The following is a 24,593-nucleotide window of genomic DNA, read 5'->3' as shown; positions in this document are numbered from 1 at the left end:
GGGAGATAGCTCAGTTGGTAAAGTGCTTGCCTTACAAGCACAGGGCCCTGGGTTCGATCCCCAGCACCTCAAAAGGAAAAAAAAAAAAAAAAAAAGTGAAAAACTTGGTCAAACTCCCTAATGCAAACAATATAATCTACTTCGCTAAAATCCAGTTTGGGATACCTTTTATGGTTATAAAACACACTAATTTTTCTTAACCAAAATGTTCATTTCCTCCAGTCCTCTGGTTATATATTTTATACATCTCCTTTCTTTTGAACCCAGTATTAAAATCAATCTCTTGAGATTCACTTTCTTCATTTTGAATACAAAATTAGTGACCTCTTAGATTTTCATAATGTTTTAGTTTATAAATAAAAAATGTAATTCTAATATTAATGAGTATTTATGAATGCAAACACAACTATTAAATGTTGGGGGTAGAAAGTTGAAGAGGTCAAAACAACTCACAGTACAGAAAGGAATCTATGTATAGAAACAATACAAAAGTATGAACAAGGGGTCAAGAGAGTGTATTGAAAGGCAATAAATGCTCTGCATAGGCTGAATATGGAAGTAGTCAACCTCAAGATTCCAAATGGCAATACTTAGGGGTAGCTTTTCACATTTCAGTGGGGGTCTCAACAATCAGATAGTTTTCTTGTTATTTTTGCTGCTCCTTTTATTTTCTTGGTGTTGCTTTCATTACAATGTTCTCAGTTTGTTGTTTAGACACTATTTTTCTACAAAGGTTAGAGGAAAACATTTAGATTCTATATTTAAAAGGAAGGAAAAGAGATTCACTGAAAATGAATTTCACTTAATACAAAAGTTTCAAAACTATAAAAACTATTTTAGATGATGTATTACTAATAAATAAGAACCCCTAAAAATATGATAAAATAAAAAATTGCCTCCACTTCAATTAATAATGTATTTTAATAACAATGTTATTTTAGAACACTGCATGCAGCAAAGAACACATGGGGGGAAGTGACATTAAGCTCTCAGGACATCAAATGATAATTTATTATTTTCTAAGTTCTTTCCTAGTACCTCAATGCAAAGCACTAAAACACACAGGTCAGGGGCTGAGGATGTGGCTCAGTGGTAGAGCACTTGCCCAGCATGCACATGCGGGAGGCCCTTGGTTAAATCCTCAGCACTGCAGAAACAAAACCCACTGGTCATAATGCAATTTTTTATTTAAAGTAATACATTTAGAATTCAAGTCATAAATAGTGGCGGACACCTATAATCCCACTGAATGACTCAGGAGGCTAAGGCAGAAAGATAACAAGTTCAAGGCAAAAAGAAAACAAAACCCAAATGGGGAAAAGTACCCCTAAAGTTCAATCCCCAGATACACGACCCCCCAAAAAATCATATTTTCTTCCTCTAAAATTCTTGAGGGGCTATCACTTTACTTGGTCTATTCTAAATGAACAAAAATGAACATAAAGAGTACTCTGGAACTTCCTGAGGACAGAAAACTTTTACTTATGTGCACCAAACGCCAAAAGTTGTGCCTACCCTTTACCAGGAACTAAAAAAAAGTTCCAAGAAAACTGAATCCTGCTTCTACTACTCTGTATTAACCTATGAACCTTAATATCTTCACTTTTAAAATGGAAATAACTTAACCGCACACTTGCTATCCCAAGATTAAGTCTAAATCTCCAATATGTAGTAGGAGTAAAAGAAATTGTATGAAAATGATCATTAATGAGCTGTTGGGTTTTTTTTTTTAAAACTCCCTACCCATGAAGTTCAATTGTAGTAAACCTTAACGCATTGCAAATGGATGAAAATTCAGAAGTAAAATCACAAAATTTTCAAAGCAGAACTTCCTGAAGCCATTCAAAGTTGACAATGAACTGGTTTGTTTTTCAGTTTTGTTTCTTTAAAAATAGATTTATTTTTAGATATTGATTTTTGTTGTTGTTTTAATTCATTTTCCCTCAAAGACACTGAACATGCTCATGAAATGAAATAATATGCTCCACAACAAAAACGGACAAAAGTCAGGGCATAGTGGCCAAGACCCTAAACAATTTAAGTGAGATCCTGTCTCAAAATTAAAAATATAATAAATAAACAAACAACCAAAAGGGCTACAGATGTATTGTAGCTCAGTGAAAGAAAGAAATAGAAAGGGGGCAATGAAAGGAACACTATACCATGAGTTGATAAGCGTGTTAAGATGAGTGATGTGGTTCATTATATTAGTAATTCTCAGTATGTTTGGTATTTTCCATATTAAATGTTCTAAGTAAAAAAATTCTTAAATCAAAAAACTGTTCAAATTGGAATCAAAACACATATTCACTGGCAAAGGAGGTTCTACCACAAACAGCCAGAAGGCCAAGTCAGGGTGATTGCAAGCTCAGGGACCAGCCAGGGTAACGAAGTGAGATCCTGTCTCAAAGTAAAATAAAAAAGGTCTCAGGATGGGGCTCAGTGATAGAGTGCTTGCCTAGCATGTGCAAATCCCCGAGTTTAATCCCCAGCACCACAAAAGAAATGTGTGTGTATGTCTGACAATGCTATGAAAATTCCAATGTGTGTGTGGTACAAAAAAGTTATGAGAACACTACTTTCCCATTCAATTCTGATGTGAATCTAAAACGGCTCTAAGAAATAGCTGATTAGTTTTTTAAAAAATCAAACATAAAGGTACCTAATGTGCTATTCTACAACTTTGTCAGAAAAAGTCACGTCCCTCACAATCACCCCCGCAATGGAAAATCAACTTTCTCATTTCAAAGAAATTTTGGTTCCTATTTTGAATTGTAATCATTTAGTAACAAAGATACACCTCATCTACTACTTTCTCTAACTGGTTCTCTTTTTTCTTTTTTTTTGCGGAGGGTGGTACTGGGGATTGAAGCCAGGGGCACTTTTACCACTGGGACACATCCCCAGGCCTTTCAATTTTTATTTTGAGAGAGGATCTTGCTAGGTTGCTAGGGCCTCAATAAGTTGCTGAGGTTGGCCTGGAACTTGTGATTCTCCTGCCTCAGCCTCCTGAGTTGAGTCCCTAGGATTATAGGCGTGCACCACCGTGCCGAAGCTTCTAAGTGGTTGACTGATAAAGGTGGTAATTTGTCAAGATTTCAAGATTACTTTGCAAATAAAAGGCATTCATTTTTATGGTATACTTTCAGTATTTACACATTAGATACTCATTAATTATTAAGTGCTGGGCATGGTGACACATGCTTATAACCCCATGACTCAGGAGGCTGAGACAGGATGGCAAGTTCAAAGCCAGCCTCAGCAACTTAGCAAGGCCCTAAGCAAGTCAGCAAGACCCTGTCTCTAGATAAAATATTTAAAAAAGGGCTGGGGCTAGGGCTCAGTGGTTAAGTGCCCCTGAGTTCAACCCCTGATAACAAAATAAGAAAAAAAAAATTATTAATTATCTCATGTTAATAGCCAACAGAGATTCAGCAGTTAGCATTTCCTGCTTTACAGATGATCCTGTAGTCACTTATTACCTTTCACAAGAAAAGGTCAGTATATTTCATAACTTATATTTCTACTAAAATTTGTTTTTGGTACCAGGAAGTGAATCCAGGGTACTTAACCACTGGGCCACATCCCACACCCTTTTTATTTTTTACTTTGAGAGAGGGTCTCACTAGGTTGCTTATAGTCTGGATAAGTTGTTAAGGCTGGCTATGAACCTTTGATCTTCCTCTCAGCCTCTGGAGCCCTGGGGTATTACAGGCATGCTCCACTGTGTCCAACTTAAACTTAAAATTTCTTAAATGTATTATGTGTCTTTGACTAAAATAATCTCTTTGGAAGATTACATGATGTTAGCAATAATTAAACTGCACCTTCAATCTAAAAGCGAGCCACAATTCAGAAAATGAAATGATTCCATACTCATTTAATCATAAAACAATACAGAATATAAACCAGGCATGGTGGCACTCACCTATAATCCCAGGAACTCTAGAGTCTGTTGAAGGACGATTGCAAGATTGAGTTCAACCTCAACAATTTTGCAAGGTCCTAAATAACTTAGTGAGACCCAATCTCAAAACAAAACATAAAAAAGGGCTGGGGGTATGGTTCAGTGGTTGAGCACCCCTGGACTCGATCCCCAGTAGCAAAAAAAGGAAAAAAAAAAAAAAAATACATGTCACTATGACATACAAGATATCTAAATTTGCTTTGTATTATACCATATTAGTTAACTAAAATCAAAATTCTGTCTTTAAAAAAACAAAAAAGCAAGAAATTATCATGGATGGGGTAAGCTTGTAAAGGATTCTATTATCAATGAAGTGTTAAAAAGATAAGAAAACATTTTTAATCTGCCTGAGGAATCCAACCTCACATTATAAAATTTTGCTTATATAAAACACTCCTCTAGTAACTATTAAATTTGAAAATCCACTAATCATCTCAACTTTGCCTTCAAAAGAAAAATTACAAAGGTAAAAGAAGTCAAATAGGACCAAGATGAGAATCTTGGTGGCAAAGTCAGGTTTAGTTAAACTGAGATGTTCTAAATAGACTTCACTCCCTCTTATGTAAGGTCCAGAAGGTCAAAAACAAGTTCTTTACTCAACTCCCTTCATTCATACAAATCATCTGAGTCCATAATTTGTCTATAATGCCATTTTCCAAAGAAATCATCTGAGTCCATAATTTGTCTATAATGCCATTTTCCAAAGACCACTATTTTGGTCCTACTTTCACCAATTTATTAATTTTCCTTAATTTCTCTTAATTTATTTGTCACCTTCTTAAAACTTTGCCTTGTTCTATCACAAAATCCCTCATCAACAGGCAGTTCTAAAATTTTAAATTGTCTGTAAAGGAGAGTTTGTATTATATCACAGGACCAATTTAAAAACTACACAGACACCAGGCATGGTGGTGCACACCTGTAACCCCAGCAACTCAGGAGGCTGAGGCAGGAAGGAAGATCACAAGTTGGAGGCCAATCTCAGCAACTGAGTGAGACCCTGTCTCAAAATTTAAAAAAATAATTAAAAAAAAATATATTTTTAGTGCAGATGGACACAATACTTCATTTATTTATTTTTATGTGGTGCTGAGGATCAAACCCAGTGCCTCACACGTGCTAGGCAAGCGCTGTACTACTGAGCCACAACCCCAGTCCTTCAAAATAAAAAATTAAAACGGCTGGGAATATAGTTCACTGATGGAGCACTTGCCCAATATATGCCAGGTTTGATCCTCAGAGACACAAAAAAATATAATAAAAAAGACACAGATATAACCTTTGGTCAGAGTTGCTAAATAGATCTACAAATCTCAGAATGGACTGAAGTTACTAAAATGAAGTAAAAAGTGAAACGGGGGGGTCAAATATATATATCTCCCAAGCCCAAAAGTGTAGCAGCTCCTCAATCAGAATTCAGCTTCAAACACACCTGTGATACCCAGCTTAAGGCACACTTCTAGTAGGGGATACAGTCCTAATGCCTCTGAATGGCCTTCATACTCTGGTCTTCTTTAAGAATGTACTTGATCTATGTAACTATTGCTAGTAGTTTACAAACTATTCAATCAATCTTTGTAGAAAAAATACACAAAGGCTTATTGGAAACTCAAAAGTGTAAAAAAAAAATAATAAAATCATAGAATACCAGAATAGGAATGGTTCCTATTTGGTCCAACACCCTTAGTTCACTCACAAGAACACTGAAATACATGATTAAATAACTGTTCCATGGTTCTAAAGCCAGTGGGAGAAACTAGGCTTTATTTCATTACTGCTTTCCATTCTTCTATGACGTATGATCACTACTCAGCTATCACATGTTCTGACATTATTTAGATTTTGACTTATGCAACACAATGCTTTAAAAAAAATGCACAACTATAAACCATTCATTACCTTAACATGATTTAGAAGGAAAAAACACATCCAACATCATAATATGGACATCAAGTTCAAATTTTCATAGTGCAATCCCAAGGTTTCCAGCAGTTAACCACAATTCCAAAATTAAAATCTACCTGACAGCATTTCTTACACTTTTTATACATATGTTTATATTTTACATACATTACATATGTATATATATATATATATACAGTTATGGGTTCACAGGTATTAAGCCATTTAACTGCAACCCTGTCCTAAGCATCAAGCATCGGCTTCCACTGTATTTTTAGTCCTTCCTAGGTAAGAACTACTTTTATCTAATAAGTCAAAATATTAACAAAACTATTAGTGCTGGGGGAGGGGGGCAGAGTGTTCATTCACCTAGCATGTGTGAGGCACTGGGTTCGATCCTCAGCACCACATAAAATTATATAAATAGGGGCTGGAGCTGGAGCTCAGTGGCAGAGTGCTTGCTAGCAGGTGTGACACACTGGGTTCCATCATTGGCACCATATAAAAAAATAAAGGCATTCTGTCCATCTACAACTATGAAAAATTTTTTTAAATATATATAAAAATAATAGCAAATGGAGTAAAAAATAAACTATTGGTGCCAATGTATCAAATTCATTAACAATAAAATACTTCAGAAAATAGTTTACTACGCTTGTGTAAATTAAATTCTAGGTTCATACATCCAAATCAGACATGTCCTCACACACTGGCATATTTATTTGTATTTTATTTTTAGTTGTAGATGGACACACTACCTTTATCTGGTTTACTTATTTTTATGTGGTGCTAAGGATAGAACCCAATGCTGCACATGTGCTAGACAAGCGCTCTACCACTGAGCCACAACCCCAGTCCCACACTGGCATATATATATACTGTGCACCTAAAAAGAGCTGTTCATGTCCCCCAAAATGGTATTCTGTGGCAAGTCTAAACCAAGTGACTTAAATAGATAGTTGCTAGAACAAAGTAAACTGCATTTAACTGTGTCTAATTAACACAAACAGGTACCTAGGAGGCTCACTTGAAAAAGTGAATTTTAATCATTTATAAAATATTCTTCTGTTTTGACTAAAAATGGTTCTTTTCTCTCCATTGCCTTCCTCTCCCCACCCCATTCTCCCCATGGATCCTACCACCACAAACTTATTTATACTCTAGACAAGAGGAGAGCTGTTAACTTCAAAATTTTATGGTCACTCTTTGAAGAGGACAAATTAAGAGTTTTAGTTTTGCCTCTTTTTTAATTAAAAAGGTAATTATTCCCATCAACCCGAAAGAGGTGGTGAGAAATTTGTCAGAGGCCCCCTAATAATTGGCAGATAAGAATCATCCTGTGAGAAATATATAAGACTATTGCATTACAAAACCCTGAGTCATCACCCAGTTCACTCAGCAGATTTGAGTAAACACTGAACAAGAGACTTAAGTCCTGTGTGTTCATCCATCTGTAACCACATGAACATACAATATTACCAGGCTTTAGGGGCAGTCAACCAACAAGATAGAGCAAAATTCTTTTATAAAAAGCTGACAGTGCAGATGCCCATCTAGCAAATAAGATCTCTAACCTTTCCCCCGAGTGCCTTTACTTATTTTCCCCCTAATTTCTGTGTCACTAGTTTGCAGTTTTTTAAATATATATAAATAAAAATAATAGCAGATGGAGTAAAAAATAAACTATTGGTGCCAATGTATCAAATTCATTAACAATAAAATACTTTTCCCCCGAGTGCCTTTACTTTTTTTCCCCCTAATTTCTGTGTCACTAGTTTGCAGTTAGTTTATACAGAACAAGAGTCCTCCTCAAACCGACTTAGGTAATAATTCATCTTAAACGACTAAAAAGCTCACATATACCTGATACTAACAACTCCCAGGATACCCTGATGGCACTCTTCAGTGTTTTCCTCCGAACAGTAAAAGGTCTCGCCAAAGGAAATGTCACAACAGAAGCAACACATTTCCTCAAATTCTAAGACAACATTCTCAACATAAACGTCTACTCTACAGTCCAAGAATGAGCCGAGGGCTGATTTTATGCCAATCTTTTCAATCAAATCTACAAACAGGACCCAGAAGTCTCCCTCGGGCTTCCTTCCCATTCACAAAGTTACTAGAAACTTGACGAAGAGAGGTGAAAAGGCGGGATCACAGGGGAAGAAAGAACCAGAGGAAACGGGGAGAAGAGGGGAAGTCAAGAGTTCCTTCCCCAAAGACAATTCCTCTCTGCCCAATCTCTCCACGCGCAAACCTCCAAGGAGGACCTTTGGGGACAGCTCTCTTCCTTCCCCAGGGCCCCGGCAAGTCCTAAGAAACAACCTGACGAACGCTTGGGGAGTAGCAGCTGGTGAGGACGAAGAAGGCTGCTGAGAACCCGAGAGGTCCCGTAGCAAAGTGGCAGGGAGGAGGCTGAGCGCTTCACAGGCTTCTGTCACGACCCTTGCGAGCACTAGCAAGGGGGCAGCTTCAGCCAGGACAGAGTGGCGGGTTAAGCCGTCCGGACAAAGAGCCCACCCCAGTCAACCCCCCTCCAGCCGTTGCTCCGGGCCCGTGCCCACTTACGTGGAGAGTTTCCTGGTCCAGAAGAGGCCCCCGGGCCACAGCTCTTGGAGCTGCACTGCCCGGCCCAGGTTGCTTTTTATCTGGGCCAGCTGCAAGTCGGACTCCGCGTCCAGCCGCTCGGCGTAGGGCAGTAGCTTGTTGTACACGATCTCCTTTTGCGGAACGAAGCCCCGCGGGCCCTGCCCGGGACGCCCGCCGGGCTCCGGGGGATCCCCGCCTCCCGCCCGCTCGATCAGCTCCATAAGCCCAGGGACACCCCCCCACCCCCTCCCACCCTATCCCTCCCCGGCCCCCACCCCTCTCCGGGCTCCGCCTCCTCCGCGTCGTCGTCGCCCCGCGGCCGCCGGCGGCCCGTCGCTCTCGGCCCGACCGCTGGGCCCCCTCCCCTGGCCGGTGTGCTACTGGGCCCCGCGCGGTCCCCGGTTCGTTGGCGGCGGCAGCGGCCGCTCTGCCCGCCCCGCACCGGCTCCGCTGGTGACGCTGCAGCCGCCAGGCCCAGAGGTTCCGGACGGGCCTCAAGTCACTTCCGGGGCGGGGCGGGGCGGAGCGAGGCGACGGCGTCTGTGGAGGTGGCGGCGGGAGCGCAGGGGGCCGCGCTTCCTCGCCGTGGGCCGGGCTCGGAGCCCCCACCCCCGGGCTCCACCCGCCTAGCGGGAGGCTGCCCCACCGGAAACACGAGGCCGAATTCCAAGCTATTGTCCTGCCTCGCCTGGGGCGGCGCGCTCCCCACCTCCGGCCTTCGGCGCCGGTAGTTGCCGCGGCCCCAGGCAAAGTAATTGGCCTTGACCCTCACGCTGAAGCAGGAGTAGTTTCCAGATCACAAGTTTTTGGAAAAACCTACGTACTCCGTATTATTCGACTTTTCCTTACAAATTTTTCACTCTGTCCCTTTTAAGTTTCCACCTTTCTTGTATTCTCCTGGCAGCCTCCTTCCAAAGAAGTTATTTAACAAATATTAATTGAACTACTTTGTGTACCAAACTCTCCTTTAGGATGTTAGGATGGGGGCTGGGGAGATAGCTCAGTTGATAGTGTTTGCCTTGCAAGCACAAGGCCCTGGGTTCAATCCCCAGCACTGGGCGGGGGGGCGGGGGGAAGGATATTAGGGTGGAAAGTTTAAGGGCACATTTAGGGACTTAAAAGTTCAGTGGAGACATAGACTTGAGAATTACAAGACAAATCTCTTAATTTCTACATGTGTATAGAATGCCTCTGGAGCAGTAACAGGTTTCCTGGAAGTGATATTTTAGTTAAACTGTGAGGATTGACTGCAAGTTGGTTAGAAAAATAAGGGAAGAGAATGTATATTTAGGCCGAGAGAACAGCTCTAAGGCTACAGGCATGTATTCTAGGAATTCAAAGAAGTTCAGACCAGCCGAAGATTGCGTGAAAAGAGGGGAGTGAAGAAACAAGACTAAGAAGGAAATGCTGGAGAATTTAGAGCTTTATTCTAAAGACAGAAACTTATGAAAGATGTTAAGCATTCAGGTGTCGTGATAAAATTTGCATTTTTGGCTGGTGCGTTGGTGCACACCAATAATCCCTGCAACTGAGGGATGCTGAGGTAGGAGGATTGCAAATTCAAGATCAGCCTCTGCAATTTAGCCACGCCCTAAAAAACTGAGCGAGACCCTGTCTCAAAATTTAAAATAAAAAGGGCTGGGAATGTAGCTCAGTGGTAAACCACCCTGGGTTCACTTCCCAGTACACACACACACAAAAAAAAATTACATTTCGAAGAATCATTCTGGTTTGCCTGGAGAATGAATTGGTACAAACAAGATTGAAAACTGGAGTATCCCTTAAGAAGATGACATATCGATGACTTGGACTTGGACGTTAGTTGAAGCTGTTTGGAAGCTATTTCAAGCGGAATGGCCTGGGTTTGTTAGTTGATTGAATGTGAAGAGTGAAAGAGAAAAAGATGGTGTGATGTATGATGCCATCTGGCTTGGGAAATTGAGCAGATAATGAAGTCCTTCACCAGAGAACACAGCAGAAACAGCTTTGGAGTTAGAAAGCCTATGGGTGGATAAGTGTCAAGTTGATATGCAGATCAGAATGATGATCTAAACTGGGATATGAATCAACATATAGATGGATAGGAGGGAAATGAGGAAAGTGTGAAAATAATAGACCATTGATGGATCTCTTAGAGAAAAGTCAAGTGATATAGCACAGGTCTGTAATTCCAGTGACTCTGGAGGCTGAGGCAGAAGATTGCAAGTTCAAGACCAGACTGGGCAATTTAGTGAGAACCTGTCTCAAGATTTAAAAAAATAAAATGAAAAGGACTGGAGTTTTAACTCAGTGGAAGGACACCCCTGGGCTCAATCCCCATAACCATAAAGATGTACAGAGAAAATGGGAAAAGACCATAAGGAATATTCACTGGAAGAAGAAAGGTATAAGGCATTTTAGATGAATGGACATTACTAAAACCATAGTGTTTCAAAAGGAGGAAGTGACCTATCAGAGGTGGCTGGCAGGTCAATTGAAAGGAAACCTGAGAAGAGTTTACTGAATGAAAAGTTTATTAATAAAGCAGATAACAAGTTTCCATGGAAGGTAGGAATGGAAATCTGATTACAATGACAAAGGACAATGGGAAGTGAATAAATTAGAGGCAGCAAATATAAACAAAACCTTTTTTCTGAAAATGGGGTGGAAATAATAAGAGAGATAACAAAGTACCTGGAATAAAAAGAGGGATTTTTCTAAGGTGCGGTCTATTTAGATATTTCAAAATATTGTTGAGAAGGAGCCAATGAGGAAAGAGGTTGAAGGTATGTGGGTGAGGATGACAGAGTGGGGGGAAAAAACAGGAGTCATTGGCTCTTAGCGGTAAACCAGACTGTGCTTCCGTTGTCACAGGAGGAAAACAGAAGGATAGGTACAAACGTAGGAAGCTTTTGCAGATTTGGTGCTGAAGTTGGAGAAGTTCCCTGGTAGTTTCTAATTTTTTTTTTTTTTCTTTTCTGTGAAACAAGAGAATGAGAATTAGGAAGAGATGGGAAGACTCGAGGATATTGGAGAAAGCTTAGAGTGCTCTCAAAATTCAGAATAGTGATTAGAAGAAGATAAGAATTACTTGGCTGCTAAGGCTTGAAGCATGAGTTTACTGTCATCTGTTTATACAATTTAATGATATTCTCCAATAATGTTTAGCTGCCCAGGATTATATGACATACAGGCTGGTATAACAGAATGACAAAGGAGAAAGAGAATTTTATTTATGTTGATATTAGCTACCATTTAATGAGCACTTTTCTAGGCCAGTGCTTTAGCTATTTTATCTCATTGAGTTCTCTAAAGATAATTGAGTTATTTGAAAGGGAGTTGTTAAAGTGTAAATTGGTTGAGGTCTAAGTGAAGAGATATAGAAGGCTGATAAAGAGAAAGTTGAGAAATGAAGGGCTTAGGTCCTGAGGAGGTACAAGGACGATAGTAGGATTCACCTGAGCAAGGGATCTAGAAAAACAGGAATGTTTGGATTTAAGATTTCAAAAGAGTTCCAGGTAACATCAATCTTCCTAAAGCTGGCATCTGAACTGAATAGGTTAAAATTTAAAAAAAATAAATAAACATTAAGTGTGTATTAAAGCATTATTGAAATACCTATATATTATAAAACACTTGAAATGCCTCCGGTGGGCTGGGGCTGTAGCTCAGTGGCAGAGCATGCCTAGCAGGTATGAGGCACTGGATTGGATCCTTAGCACCACATAAAAATAAATTAAATAAAATACAATAATTTGTAAAAAAAAAAAAAAAAAAGAAAAAGAAAAAAAGAAAAAGAAGAAATGCCACCAGGTGAGGAACCTATCTTTGCTTGACCTGGTCTGCTTGTCACTGGAGATTAACCCAGTGTGGGGTCCATTTTCTCCTCTCAGTCCAGCTCCAGGCATTTTTATCTCTTGGGGTTCAGGACACTCTGCCAGAGGATAACAGCTCATTATCCTTTCAGCCAGACTCTGGGGAAGACATTAATTTCTTATCACACACTTAGAGGGAGCAGACTATAATTGACCTTCGTGGAAAACGGGAAAATTGCAGTGGCCCTTCAAAGAAAATATTCTGAAGAGAGAGACCACTCCTCAAGCTGGAGGAATCCGCAGGGATAATAATCAATTGAATATGTATGCCTTTGATGTACTTATTGGCCCACTTATTAGCAATGAAAAAAATGACAGATTGTTAGGACCTTGTCTTTCCCTGCCTTAGTTTTCCGTATATATGATATATCTGAACTGAGGCTCTGTTGCCAGAAGCATTATCTTTAGAAATATTAAATTAGAAATATTAATCACATATCCAGGTTTATACTGAGTTATAGTGGTGTCTGTTTGTTTTGGTTTTTGTTTTTCCTGGTACTGGGGATTGAACCTAGGGATACTCTACCACTGAGCCACATCCCCAGCTATTTTTATATTTTATTTTAGGACAGGGTCTTGCTAAGTTGCCCAAGATGGCCTCCAGCTTTTGATCCTCCTGTGCCAACTTTCTGAGTCACTTTGATTATAGACATGCTTAACCACACCTGACTTTGTTAAACATTTTGATATTTCACTAAATTGTAGCTAGATACAGGATTTTAAAAATTTTTCAGGGGTTTTGTATTTTTTTTAACCAAAAGATTCAGCCAGTTGCAGTGGCACATGCCTCTTATTCCAGCTACTCAGGAGGCTGAGTCAGGAGGATTGCAGATTTAAGGCAGTTTAGCGAAAGATTGTCTTAAAATTTTAAAAAGGTGGGGATGGGGAGTGGGGGTGGGGTGGGGAGATAGGTATGTTGGTAGAGTGCTTATCTAGCATGTACAAGGGCTGGGTTTAGACCCCAGCACCAGCCCCCAACACACACACAAAATCATTTCAATTTTGCAAAATTTTTGCTGTCTTTTCATCTATCTTGTACTTGTTCTTTCCTTGTAGATCCTATTAGACATATGTTGTACTTTCGTATTCTAACCATCATGTTATATTTTCCAATTGTTGTGTTTATCTCATTTTAGATAATTTTATCATATTTATTTTTCATTCTTGATTTTTTTTTTTTTTTAAAGGAAAAGTTTACTTGGAGCTTATGGTTTTGGAGGTCTCAGTCCATAGATGGCTGACTTTGTTGCTTGGGGACTAAGATAAGGCAGAACATCATGGCAGAAGGGAGTGATAGAGTAGAGCAGTTTGAATCTTGGCAATCAGAAAGCAGAGCTCATTTTTTAATTCTTTATTCATTCATTTCTGATCTTCTGTTTAACTTGACCATTTCACTTTTCACATTTTATTTACTTATTTGTTTGTTTTGGTATCAGAGATTGAACCCAAGGGCACTTAACCATTTACTCGCACCCAGGTTCTTTTTTCTTTTTTTTTTCTTTTTTTCTTTTTATTTTTTTGGTAGTTGTAGGTAGACTGCATGCCTTTATTTTATTTGCTTATTTTTGTATGTAGTGCTAAGGATCAAACCCAGTGCCTCACATATGCTAGGCAAGTGCTCTGCCACTAAGCCACAGCCCCAGCCCCTACTCCCAGTCCTTTTGTTTTTTTATTTTGAGACAGGGCCTTGCTAAATTGCTGGAGTCTGCTTTGAACTTGCCATCCTCCTGACTCCATCTCCCAACCTGCAGGGATTACAGACATGTGCCACCATGCCAGGCTCATTTGTTGTTTTTGTTTAACAAGATATTCCAACAGAATAGGGTTTTGCATTAGCTCAAGCTGCCATGCCTGGAACTGGAAGACCCTTAAGAAATAAATGTCTATCTCTAAAATATTAGAAATTATTTGGCAAAAGCCAGGCATGGTGGTGCACACCTGTAATCCCAGCAATTCAGGGGCTGAGGCAGGAAGATCACAGGTTTGAGGCCAGTCAGGGCAATTTAAGATACTGTCTCAAAATTAAAAATAAAAAGGGCTGAGGATGTAGCTCTGTGGTAAAGAGCCCTTGAGTTCATTCCCCAGAATCAAAAAGGAAGGAAGGGAGGGAGGGAGGGAAAGAAAACTGATCAGTGGGGGTGGGGATTTAGTTCAGTAGAAAAGTGCTTTGCCTAACACGAGTGAAGTCCTCCGTTCAATCCCCAGCATCACAAAAACAAAATGCCAAAAGTACATAGGTGATTAGTTATGCCTAACCACCAGTCTATATTTATTTAATGGTAACATTGTTTTATTTTTAAAATACCAATTTGAGGGCTGGGTTGAGTGCTTGCCTAGCACGGATGGAGGCACTGGGTTCGATCCTCAGCACTACATAAAACTAAATAAATAAAATAAAGGAATTGTGCCCATTTACAACTAAAAACTATGTTTAAAAAATATCTATTTGATTTTAAATGCAAAAAAGCTTTCAGCACCACCAAGGCGCTTTGTGTTTTTCCTTTTTTGACAAGCTGTGTGAAAAATGTAGGAGGTGACAGCTTCCCTCCTAATCAAATATAGTAAAGAGATGTATTGTATTTTTTAATGGTAGTTGAAGACATTAACAATAGAATCAGTGGAGAGATAATAACTAATGCACAAAGAGGAGGTAGACTTTTTCCACCTACCCCCGGGTTTTATATATATAAATAGAAGTGGCCTTGCTCATAGGCAGAGAATGGGATTGTTTCCATGAATAATTTGAATAGCCAGCAAGACAGTCACACTTAATAACATCTGATGCTTGAAATGCTACCATTTACAATCTGTTTCTTTGGACTAAGCAGAATCTCTTTTGAAATTAGCAGACTTAAGAGGGGCAATATATCAAATTCCTAATTCTCCAAAACGAATTGTATATTTGGTAATTCAATAAACATTTATTGAATACCTCTTTAACTACCAAGTTTGAAATCATAAAATGAATGACAGGAGACTTGTCCTAAAGGAGTTCACTAATCTAGGAGATTAACAGAAACATTTAAATTGTAACCAAATGTCAACTGGGATCTTCCTACATCCTAAAATCTCCAGATAAAACTAATAATGTTAATTCCCTTTTACAGGCTATAGAAAAAGTCAATGCTTTATCTAATAGTCCTGTCAATTTTGGAGAATGGGGCCTTATATTTTTATGATCACTTCCAGGTCTGTACTCCAGCTTCTGCTGAAGCATTTCTGTGGAGTAATTATCTTACCATAAAGTGTGTATTGCCCCTGTTCCTGCATCACTTCAACACTAACATGGAACCTGTTTTCCCTAATTTCTACAATTTCCATACAACAAACTACTCATGTGTATGTATGTGTGTGAGAGAGAGAGAGAGAGAGATTCCAAAGATTGTCCTTTCTAAAAATTTCATAATTTTGTTTTATAATTAAGTCTGTGATACCTTTTTTTAGTTAATGTTTTCTTTTTTTTTATTTTCTATGGATCTTTATTTAATTTAGTTATATGTGGTTCTGAGAATCGAACCCAGTGCCTCACACATACTAGGCAAGTGCTTTACCCCTGAGCCACAACCCCAGCCCCTTAGTTAATGTTTATGTGAAGTATGACATCTAGACCAAGATTTATATTTTTACCTTTGAATGTCCAAGTCAGATTTATTTATATATGTATTTATTTATTCTGAGATGGCGTCTGGCTTGTTTCCCAGACTGGTCTGAAACTACTGGGCTCACGTGATCTGCCCACCTCCGGCTCCTGAGTGCTGAGACTATAAGAACATACCACCATGCCTGGCTAGTAACTCAGTTTTGTTTTGCTTTTCCAGTGCTAAGGATTGAACTCAGGGCCTCACATGTTAGGGAAGTGCTCTACTACTAAGCTATACCCCCAACCCTGTAGAAAGTTCTTATGTCCATACAAAGAATATATGTGCCTTGATCTACTCAAATACTTAGAATAGTAGACATCTGTTAATTGGGGCGTTCTTTTTTTTTTGTTTTTTGGTCATGGTTTCTTTCTTCGGGGAATCAGGGAGGGTACTGAGCATTGAACCAAAGGGTGCTTAACCTCTGAACCACATCCCCAGCCCTTTTAAAAATATTTTATTTCTAAATTGATTTTGGCCTCACTGAGTTGCTGAAGCTGACTTTGAGCCTCCTGCTTCAGCCTCCCAAGCTGCTGGGATTACAGTCGTGCACCACCACACCCAGCTTTGATTTTTTTTTTTTTTTTTTAATTTTTTTGTGGTGCTGGTGATCAATTCTTGAATGTGCTAGGTAAACACTGAGCTAAATCCCCAGTCCCCTGTAATTATTTTTGACTGCCTAATCTCTGAACCTTCTTGCCAGATCTGGGAAATCCCCCATTATCTAGGAAAGACTCCTACCTTTAACTTCAGAAGCCTAAGGGGTATGTGATTCATCTTCTTCTCACTCCCCTGACAGCCTTGTGACCCAGATTGGGCCACCATGTACTTTGAGTCCTGAACAAGTGGTGCCAAGATGAAGGGATGATGAATGACATTGGATCTGTGGTAGTGACAGTATCAGCAGTCTGGCATCATGGCTGCATTTTTCATGAGCAGTAGCCACTATATCAAATAGTAGAGGTGGCATATGTTGGTTGTTTCCAGTTTCTGGCTATCACAAATAAAGCTGCAATGAAAATTCACATGTAAGTCTTTTTATAGATCTATATTTATTTTTCTATTGGGTAAAAACCTGGGAGTAGAATGACTGAATCATATGGTATGTATATGTACAACTTTCCAAAGAAGTTATTTTACATTTTTGCCTATATTGAATGAGAATTTTAGTTGCTTCATATACTTGTCTATATTTGGCCTCATCAGTCTCTAAACTTTAGCCATTCTAATGGAAATAAAATAGTATCTCATATCTCATTGAGATTTTAATGTACATTTCCCAATGACTAATAATGATAAGGTTTTTTTGTTTTTGTTTTTTTTGGTTTTTTTGGTTTTTTTTTTTGGTACAGGGGATTGAACCCAGGGGCTCTTAACCACCGAGAAACATCATCCCCAGCCCTTTTTATTTTTTATTTTGAAACAGGGTCTAACTAAATTGCTGAGGCTGGCTTTGAACTTGCAAACCTCCTGCCTCAGCTTCCTGAGTTGCTGGGGTTATAGGCATGCACCACCACGCCCAGCATGATAAGCATTTTTTAAATTTAAAAAAAATTTTTTTTTTGGGGGGGGTGGTGCTGGGGATCGAACTCAGGGCCTTGTGCTTACAAGGCAAGCACTCTACCAACTGAGCTATCTCCCCAGTCCCCTTAAATATTTTTTAGTTGTAGATGAACATGACATCTTTATTTATTTTTATGTGGTGCTGAGGACCAAACCCAGTGCCTTGCATGTGAGAGGCAATTGCTCTACCACTGAGCTACCGTCCCAGCCCATGATAAGCATTTTTGAATGCTTTTTAGCATCTATATATCTTTAATGGTGAGATGTCCATTAAAAAATCTTTAATTTATTAATTCATTCATTATTTTTTTGGTACTGAAGAATGAACCCAGGGCACTTTACCACATAGCTATATCCCTAGTCCCTCTTTATTTTTTTATTTTAAAATAGGTTCTCACTAAGTTTCTGAAGCTGGCCTCAAACTCGTGATCCTACTGCCTCAGCCTTCCAAGTCACTGGGATTACAGATTTACAGGTTCTGAGTATTTTGTTATTGTTGTTTTGGTATTTCTTTTCTCTCCTTTTTCCTTTTTTTTTTTTTTTTTTTTTTTTTTTTTTTTGGTACCAGGGATTAAATACAGGGGCACTTAACCACTGAGCCACATTCCCAGCCCTGTTTTGTATTTTATTTAGAGATAGAGTCTCGATGAGTTGCTGAGGGCCTCACTAAGTAGCTGAGGTTGGCTTGGAACTCAGGATCCCCCTGCCTCAGCCTCCAATGTAGCTGGGATTACAGGCATGCACCACAGGAGACTATTTTCTCCATTGTTAATTGGTATAATTGCATAGCCTCACTTACCATTAGCATTGTGTATGATTTGAAGTTATCTATATTACCTTCACCTACTTCATGAAATCTTGTACCTGTTGCAAAATATACAGTTTCATTCTTTTTGCATTTAATTGATATTATGGGGTTTTTACTTTTCAAAATTCAAGGATGATGTCAACTGAGAAGCGCCCAGAAGAGATAAGATGGGGAAAATAAGTGATATTTTTGTATTTTTGTTTGTTTGTTTTTGTTATGGTACTAGGGATTGAACCCAGGACACTTTTCCACTGAGCTACATCCCCAGCCTTTCTTTCTTTCTTTCTTTTTTTTTTTTTTTTTTTTTTTTGAGAAACGGTCTTGCTAAATTGCTTAGGGCTCCCTAACTTACTGAGACTGGCCTAGAACTTCTGATCCCCTGCCTCAACCTCCGGAGTAGCTGGGGTTACAGAAAGCACCATTTGCCCATCTTAAATTTACTCTTTAGTACAGTGGAAACCGTAGGCACGTTTTTAATTAGGAAAGTGACAAAATTTGATTTAAACTTTCAAAAGATCTCTTCTGACTCTGATGGGAGAATAGACAATTCAGGGGTAAGAATGGAAGTAGGGAGACTATTCAGGAGGTTATTTCAGCAATCCAATGAGAAATGAGGATAGCCTATATCAGAGTGGTAATACTGTTGATTGTGAGAAAAGTTCAGATATGAAATATTTTGGAGGTAGAACTAATAGAATTTGATAATAGAATGTGGGGTAAGAGAAAGGGAAGGATCAAGAATTATTCCCAGGAGCAAGGAGTGTAGGCTCAGTGGTAGAACATGTGCTTAGCATACACAAAGCCCTGGATTTAATCCCTATCAGTCAAAAAAAAAAAAAAAAAAAAAAAGACTTCCAGATCTCTACCTGGGTAATAGTATGGGTGCCAATTGATTGAGATGGGGAAAATAGTATGTAGGACCATGTTTGCAAGAAAGCAATCATGAGTTCCATACTGGCCAAGTTTGCCTACAAAATGCTAACTACAGAATCAAATAGGCTTTGGAGTATCAGTTTCTAGAGTCAGGGGCAGAAACCGGTCTGGAGATAGAAGTTTGGAGGTTGGCAACATATATATTATATTATATTTAACATTAAGGGACCAAAAAATATCACAATAGAAATAAAGGAATCAAAGAAAAAGAAAACCACGATCCCCAGCACACACACACACAAAAAAAATGAAAACCAGGGAAGAATGGTGTTGGGGTCCTCAAGGAAACTCTCTATTCACATCTTCAATAGAAAGTCACTGATATCACCATATAGTTGTACTCATGACTAAGATTTATCATAGTGATATATACAGTGTTTATACTCTGATAAATATAGCACAAAATCATAAGGAAAAAAAAGCCATAGGTGGAGTTTAGAGGAATCCATGGGCAAGTTTCCCTATGCCACCCCCATCCCAAGAGGGGTCACAGGCACACTCTCAATTTTATAAGTGCAACAATATGTATGTGATTTCCAGGGAATGTCATTGAAGACTTGGTATCCAAGATTTTTACTGAACACTGTTCATCATGAAGGCACAATCTGCCTACAACATTCCAAACTTCCAGAAGGAAAGTATGTGTTCAACATAAACTACTTCATATGTACAAATTTTCTAGGCACAGTGAACCATGTTATCAATTATAGAAGAATGGTAACACTTCTGAAATCCGAAGTTCCAAGATCCCATCCAGGGACCAAACTTCAAGTTTCTTCTAAGCATAACAATCTCAGGTCTGCTATCTTAACTCTTTTCTGCACAGCGTAGCATCATAGAAGCTAAGAGAAAATGTTTCAGGGGAGAGAGGCACTGCTGCTTTGATAAGGATCAAAATGTCCTATAGTTTTGGCAATATAAAGGTCATTTTTGACCTGGACATGCACATTTTCAGAGGCAAGATGGGACAAGGAATTTGGATTGAAGAGGTTCAAGAATGACTTATTGCCAGGCATAGTGGCACATGTCTGTAATCCCAGAGACTCAGGAGGCTGAGGTAGGAGGACTGTAAACTCACAGGTCAACATTAGCAAATAAAAAGACCTGAGAATGTTAACAAGTGGTGGAGTGCTCTGGGTTCAATCCCCAGTACCAAAAAATTAAAATTTAAAAAATTAGTCATGTGGTGAGAAAGGCTTGTGGAAGACAGGATATTTTAAGAACTTTTCCTGTAAGGAAAAACAAAGGAGGAGATGTAAGTAAATATAGACTATACTATATCTCACATAGTGTACTACATAGGGTAAAGTAAGAAATAAGTAAATAAAAGGGTATTTTACAGATAAGACATGCTAGTACTTGTTTGTTTGGGACCAGAGTAAGTCATTAGAAAGGAAAAGATAATGTGGAAAGAGAGGGACTGGATTTCGAATATGAGTAAAATGATAGGAAGAGGGACATTCCCACCGTTGAAACTGGAGGGAAGAAGGAGAAAATGAACAGGTGCAAGTAGAATCACAGATTTTGCAATCAAAAGATGTTCCTCTTCTGATGTCTACTTTTTCAACAAAATAGGAGGCAGCATGTTTAGTTGAGTAGAGGGTTGTAGATGTGGAAGGTATGAGAAAAAAGTAGGAAGTTGAAAATTTGTAGAATAAGGAAGAAAATCACTGGGGAAAGATGTATAAAATGAGAAGCAGGGGATGAGGATATAGCTCAGTGTTTATCTTGTATGTGTGAGGCCCTGGATTTGATCCCCACCACCGCAATCAGTCAATCGATCAATCAATCAATCAGGACAAGAAGCTGGCAGAAGAGAAGCCATGCTAGGGGTGGGCTGTGGAGTTATTTTGTAAATATTTTATTAATGAGAGACAATGAATTGAAATTATATCATTAAAATGTTTCAACCTCTACCGAGATTTACTTTAAAAGGAAAATATTGCATTCAGTATCATTTAAAAATAGAAATGAAATGGACTTCAACTAAATAGAATTTTATAAGTTCAGTATTACTTTAGCATAAAAATTTAATTCCCAAATTATTCTAGCACTGAAAACAAAGTCAGACCAAAACCCAATCAACAAATCTCCCCAGCCTAACATACATACAAAACATACTTCTAACATTATACTATAACTTCCCCTATCAAACAAAACAGGAAGAATGTTCAACTGATAGTGTTAGATGGTGTGTCATGTAGGGTTTCCATTATATTACCTTGGTGTATTATGTGACTGCCACAAAAGGGAGACTATTTAGGAGGTTATTTCAGCAATCCAATGAGAGATTGTAGCACACCCCTGGGTTAGATCTCTGGTACCAAAAAGACAAAAAAAAAAAAGTGTGTGGTGGGGGCTGGGGATGCAACTCAGTGGTAGAATACTTGCCTATCATACGCAAGGCCCTGGGTTCAACACCCAACACCACACACACACACACACACACACACACACACAAGCACAAAAGTAAATGTGACACACAAAATTACTATAGCACTAGTTCTACACCCATCAAATTTAGAGAAAGTCATTCCCCATCCTCTCATGTAGTTATTTCAGGAAAAATTATGTTCTCAGAGCCCACTACTAATTGGTGCTGTCAAATTCCAGATCACAGACTCTGTGGAGTGGGAGGGAGAGAAATTCTGATTTTCAACTTGAAATGGTTGCTCTGGCATAAGGTCTTGAATCTGTCAACATACACTTAATTGAGAGATGTTAAATTTGGCACCTTGAATTTTCTATTTCTAAGGGGAAGATTTACCTATGCATATTAACTTCTGAGAGTTGCATTTGAGATTCTGTTGTCTTCTTGTGAAGCCTAGAAATGTGTAGAATTTGAAGACTGTATCAGTCAGGGTAGGCTGGATTATGTTATAATGATAAAGAACCTCGAAATCAAAATATTAGTGACTTGAAACAACAAGAGTTAATTTTTCACTCATCCTACACATCCATTGAAGATGGGCAGGCAATTCTGATCACACATTCCCTTAAGGAACTAAAATGATGGAATCTCGGAGGGTTTTTCCATGATCCCTTAGCAGAGACAGGGAATGTAACAAGTTGTACCTTGGCTCTTAAAATTTCTTCCCAAGAAGTAGGATGACTCTCTTCTCCTGCATCACTTCTACTCACATTTCTTTGACTGAAACATGTCACAAGGACTTCCAACACCAAAGGGAACATGAAAAGTTTTGAACTTTGAATTCTTGCTCCTTCAGAGTTTCATTTAGAGTAAGTTCTCTCTAGGTATGCTGCTAGTAAAATATCCTGTGAGCTGACAATTTGAATCTTTGACCACAAGCTGCCACGATTGCTTTTAACTATAGAATTTAAGTCAATGTTTTTTAAAGTGGTCAGAGTAAAAGAATTTCCTTGATGCTTATTAAATATGCAGGTCCCTATGTCCTATTCCTGCAGAAATAATTTGGTAGTTTTGGCCCAAGAATTTATATTTTGAAAAATAACTTTTTGTTAGGCCAAAGAAACCTCCCTCCTAGCATACTTTTCTTGTTGTTTATGTGGAACTGGGGATCAAACTCAGGTGAGTTCTCCCATTAAGCTACATCCCCAGCCCTTATTTTTTTATTTTGAGACAGTATCTACTTAAATTGCCCAGGAGGGCTTTAAACGCATGAGCCTCCTGACTCAGCCTCTAGAATAGCTGGGATTATAAGCATGCACCATCACCAGGAGCAATTTACCACTGAGCCACATCCCCAGCTCTTTTTATTTTTTTATTTTGAGACAGTGTCTCACTAAGTTGCTTAGGGCCTTGCTAAATTGCTGAGGCTGGTCTTGAACTTTTGATCCTCTGTAATCCCAGCCTCCAGAGACACTGTGGTTACAGGCGTGTGCCAACATGTCCTGCTGTCATTTTTAATAAATTTGATTTTTCAGAGCCATGTTATGTTCACAGCAAAATGGAGTGGAAAGTACTGAAAGTTCCCAATATCCTCAACTCCCACACAGGTACAACAGACATACCCAAGGGCAGGACACAAATCTGATAGGGAAGAGAAGAGGGTGGTATTGGTATTCGGCCTAAATTTCAAAGAAGAGTATGTAATCCATCAAAATCTCTTTTTCTCTTTGGAGTGCACAGCCTTCCTTTATTTTTGCTTAGGAGGAAAATGAGGAACAAAGAAAGGCTAAACGACGTATAGCATTGCTAATAATCATAGCTAGTTGGCGACAAAGTTAAATGGAAAACCTCCATTATTAAATCTTCTTCTTCTTTTTTTTTTTTTTTTTGTGGTGCTGGGGATTGAATCCAGGGCCTTTGTAGCTTGTTTTGTGTCATTTTACCATTGAAAATCAATCTCTCACCAGGAGCAGTGCACATGCCTATAATCCCATTGTTTGGGAGGCTGAGGCAGGAAGATGGTAAGTTCAAGGCCAACCTGGGCAACTAAGTAAGACCCTGTGTCAAATAAAAAATAAACAGTGTTGGAGATGTAACTGGATGGAGAAGTGCTTGCTCAGTAAGAGCTAGACCTTGTTTTTGTTCTGGGTTTCTGTGGTACTGGGCATTAAACCCAGGGGAGATTTACCACTGAGCTACATCTCTAGTCTTTTTTATTTTTTTATTTAGAGACAGGGTCTCACTAAGTTGCTTCTGGTCTCCCTAAGTTGCTGAGACTGGCTTTGAACTTGGTGATCCTCCTGCTTCAGGCTCCCTAGTTGCTGGGATTACAGGTATGCACCACCACACTCAGTACAAGGCCCCGTTTTAAAACCCCAGTACCATTAAAGAGAGAGAGAAAATCATGCTGTTAAATATCTAAGTAATCACCTGAAGACTCCTCTAACCTCCACTGGCCTTCTAAATTTCATTTCGTAGTGAGAAAGAAAGACTAAGAAAGTAAAAATAGCAAAACAACTCAAAAAAGAAACCCCACATAATACTGGTGTTAAAAAGAGGAATACAGGAATTCAAAACTCAGTGCATCTCACATTTTCATTATATGTATCTCAAAATATTGGGAAAACATTTGAACTTAATTATAAGAAAATGTTGTAATGAGGGGCTAGGGTTGTGGCTCAGTGTCAGAGCGCTTGCCTAGCATGTGTGAGGCACTGGGTTCGATTCTCAGCACCACATATAAATAAATAAAAATCCATCAACAATTAAAAAAGCTTTTTAAAAAATGTCATAATGAAGTTATTTGTTTTTTCAGTTAAAGAAAAGGTGATCTATACAACAGACTACTACTCAGCAATAAAAAAGAATGAGCAACTGATACACATAGCAACATGGATGAACCTCAAATGCACATGCTCAGTGAAGGAAACCACACTCCACAGGGTACCTTCTGTATAATTCCATTTGT

General features: G+C 38.9%; 1 protein-coding gene and 1 pseudogene across 1 annotated transcript in view; both read right to left on the bottom strand.

Moving 5' to 3' along the window:
- The window catches only part of Psme4 (proteasome activator subunit 4), a 103,410-nt gene extending 94,729 nt beyond the window's left edge, over positions 1-8,681 (bottom strand). Inside the window, 1 exon segment of the mRNA XM_047522318.1 lies at positions 8,438-8,681. Within this exon segment, the coding sequence (XP_047378274.1) occupies positions 8,438-8,679 (242 nt within the window). The 5' untranslated portion in view covers positions 8,680-8,681.
- Positions 8,682-8,957: 276 nt separating this feature from the next.
- The window catches only part of LOC124962886 (cell division cycle 7-related protein kinase-like), a 112,403-nt pseudogene continuing 96,767 nt past the window's right edge, over positions 8,958-24,593 (bottom strand).

The sequence above is a fragment of the Sciurus carolinensis genome, chromosome 13, assembly GCF_902686445.1.
Source record: "Sciurus carolinensis chromosome 13, mSciCar1.2, whole genome shotgun sequence".
NCBI classification, from domain to species: domain Eukaryota; kingdom Metazoa; phylum Chordata; class Mammalia; order Rodentia; family Sciuridae; genus Sciurus; species Sciurus carolinensis.
This window is presented reverse-complemented; position numbering and strand designations above follow the sequence as displayed.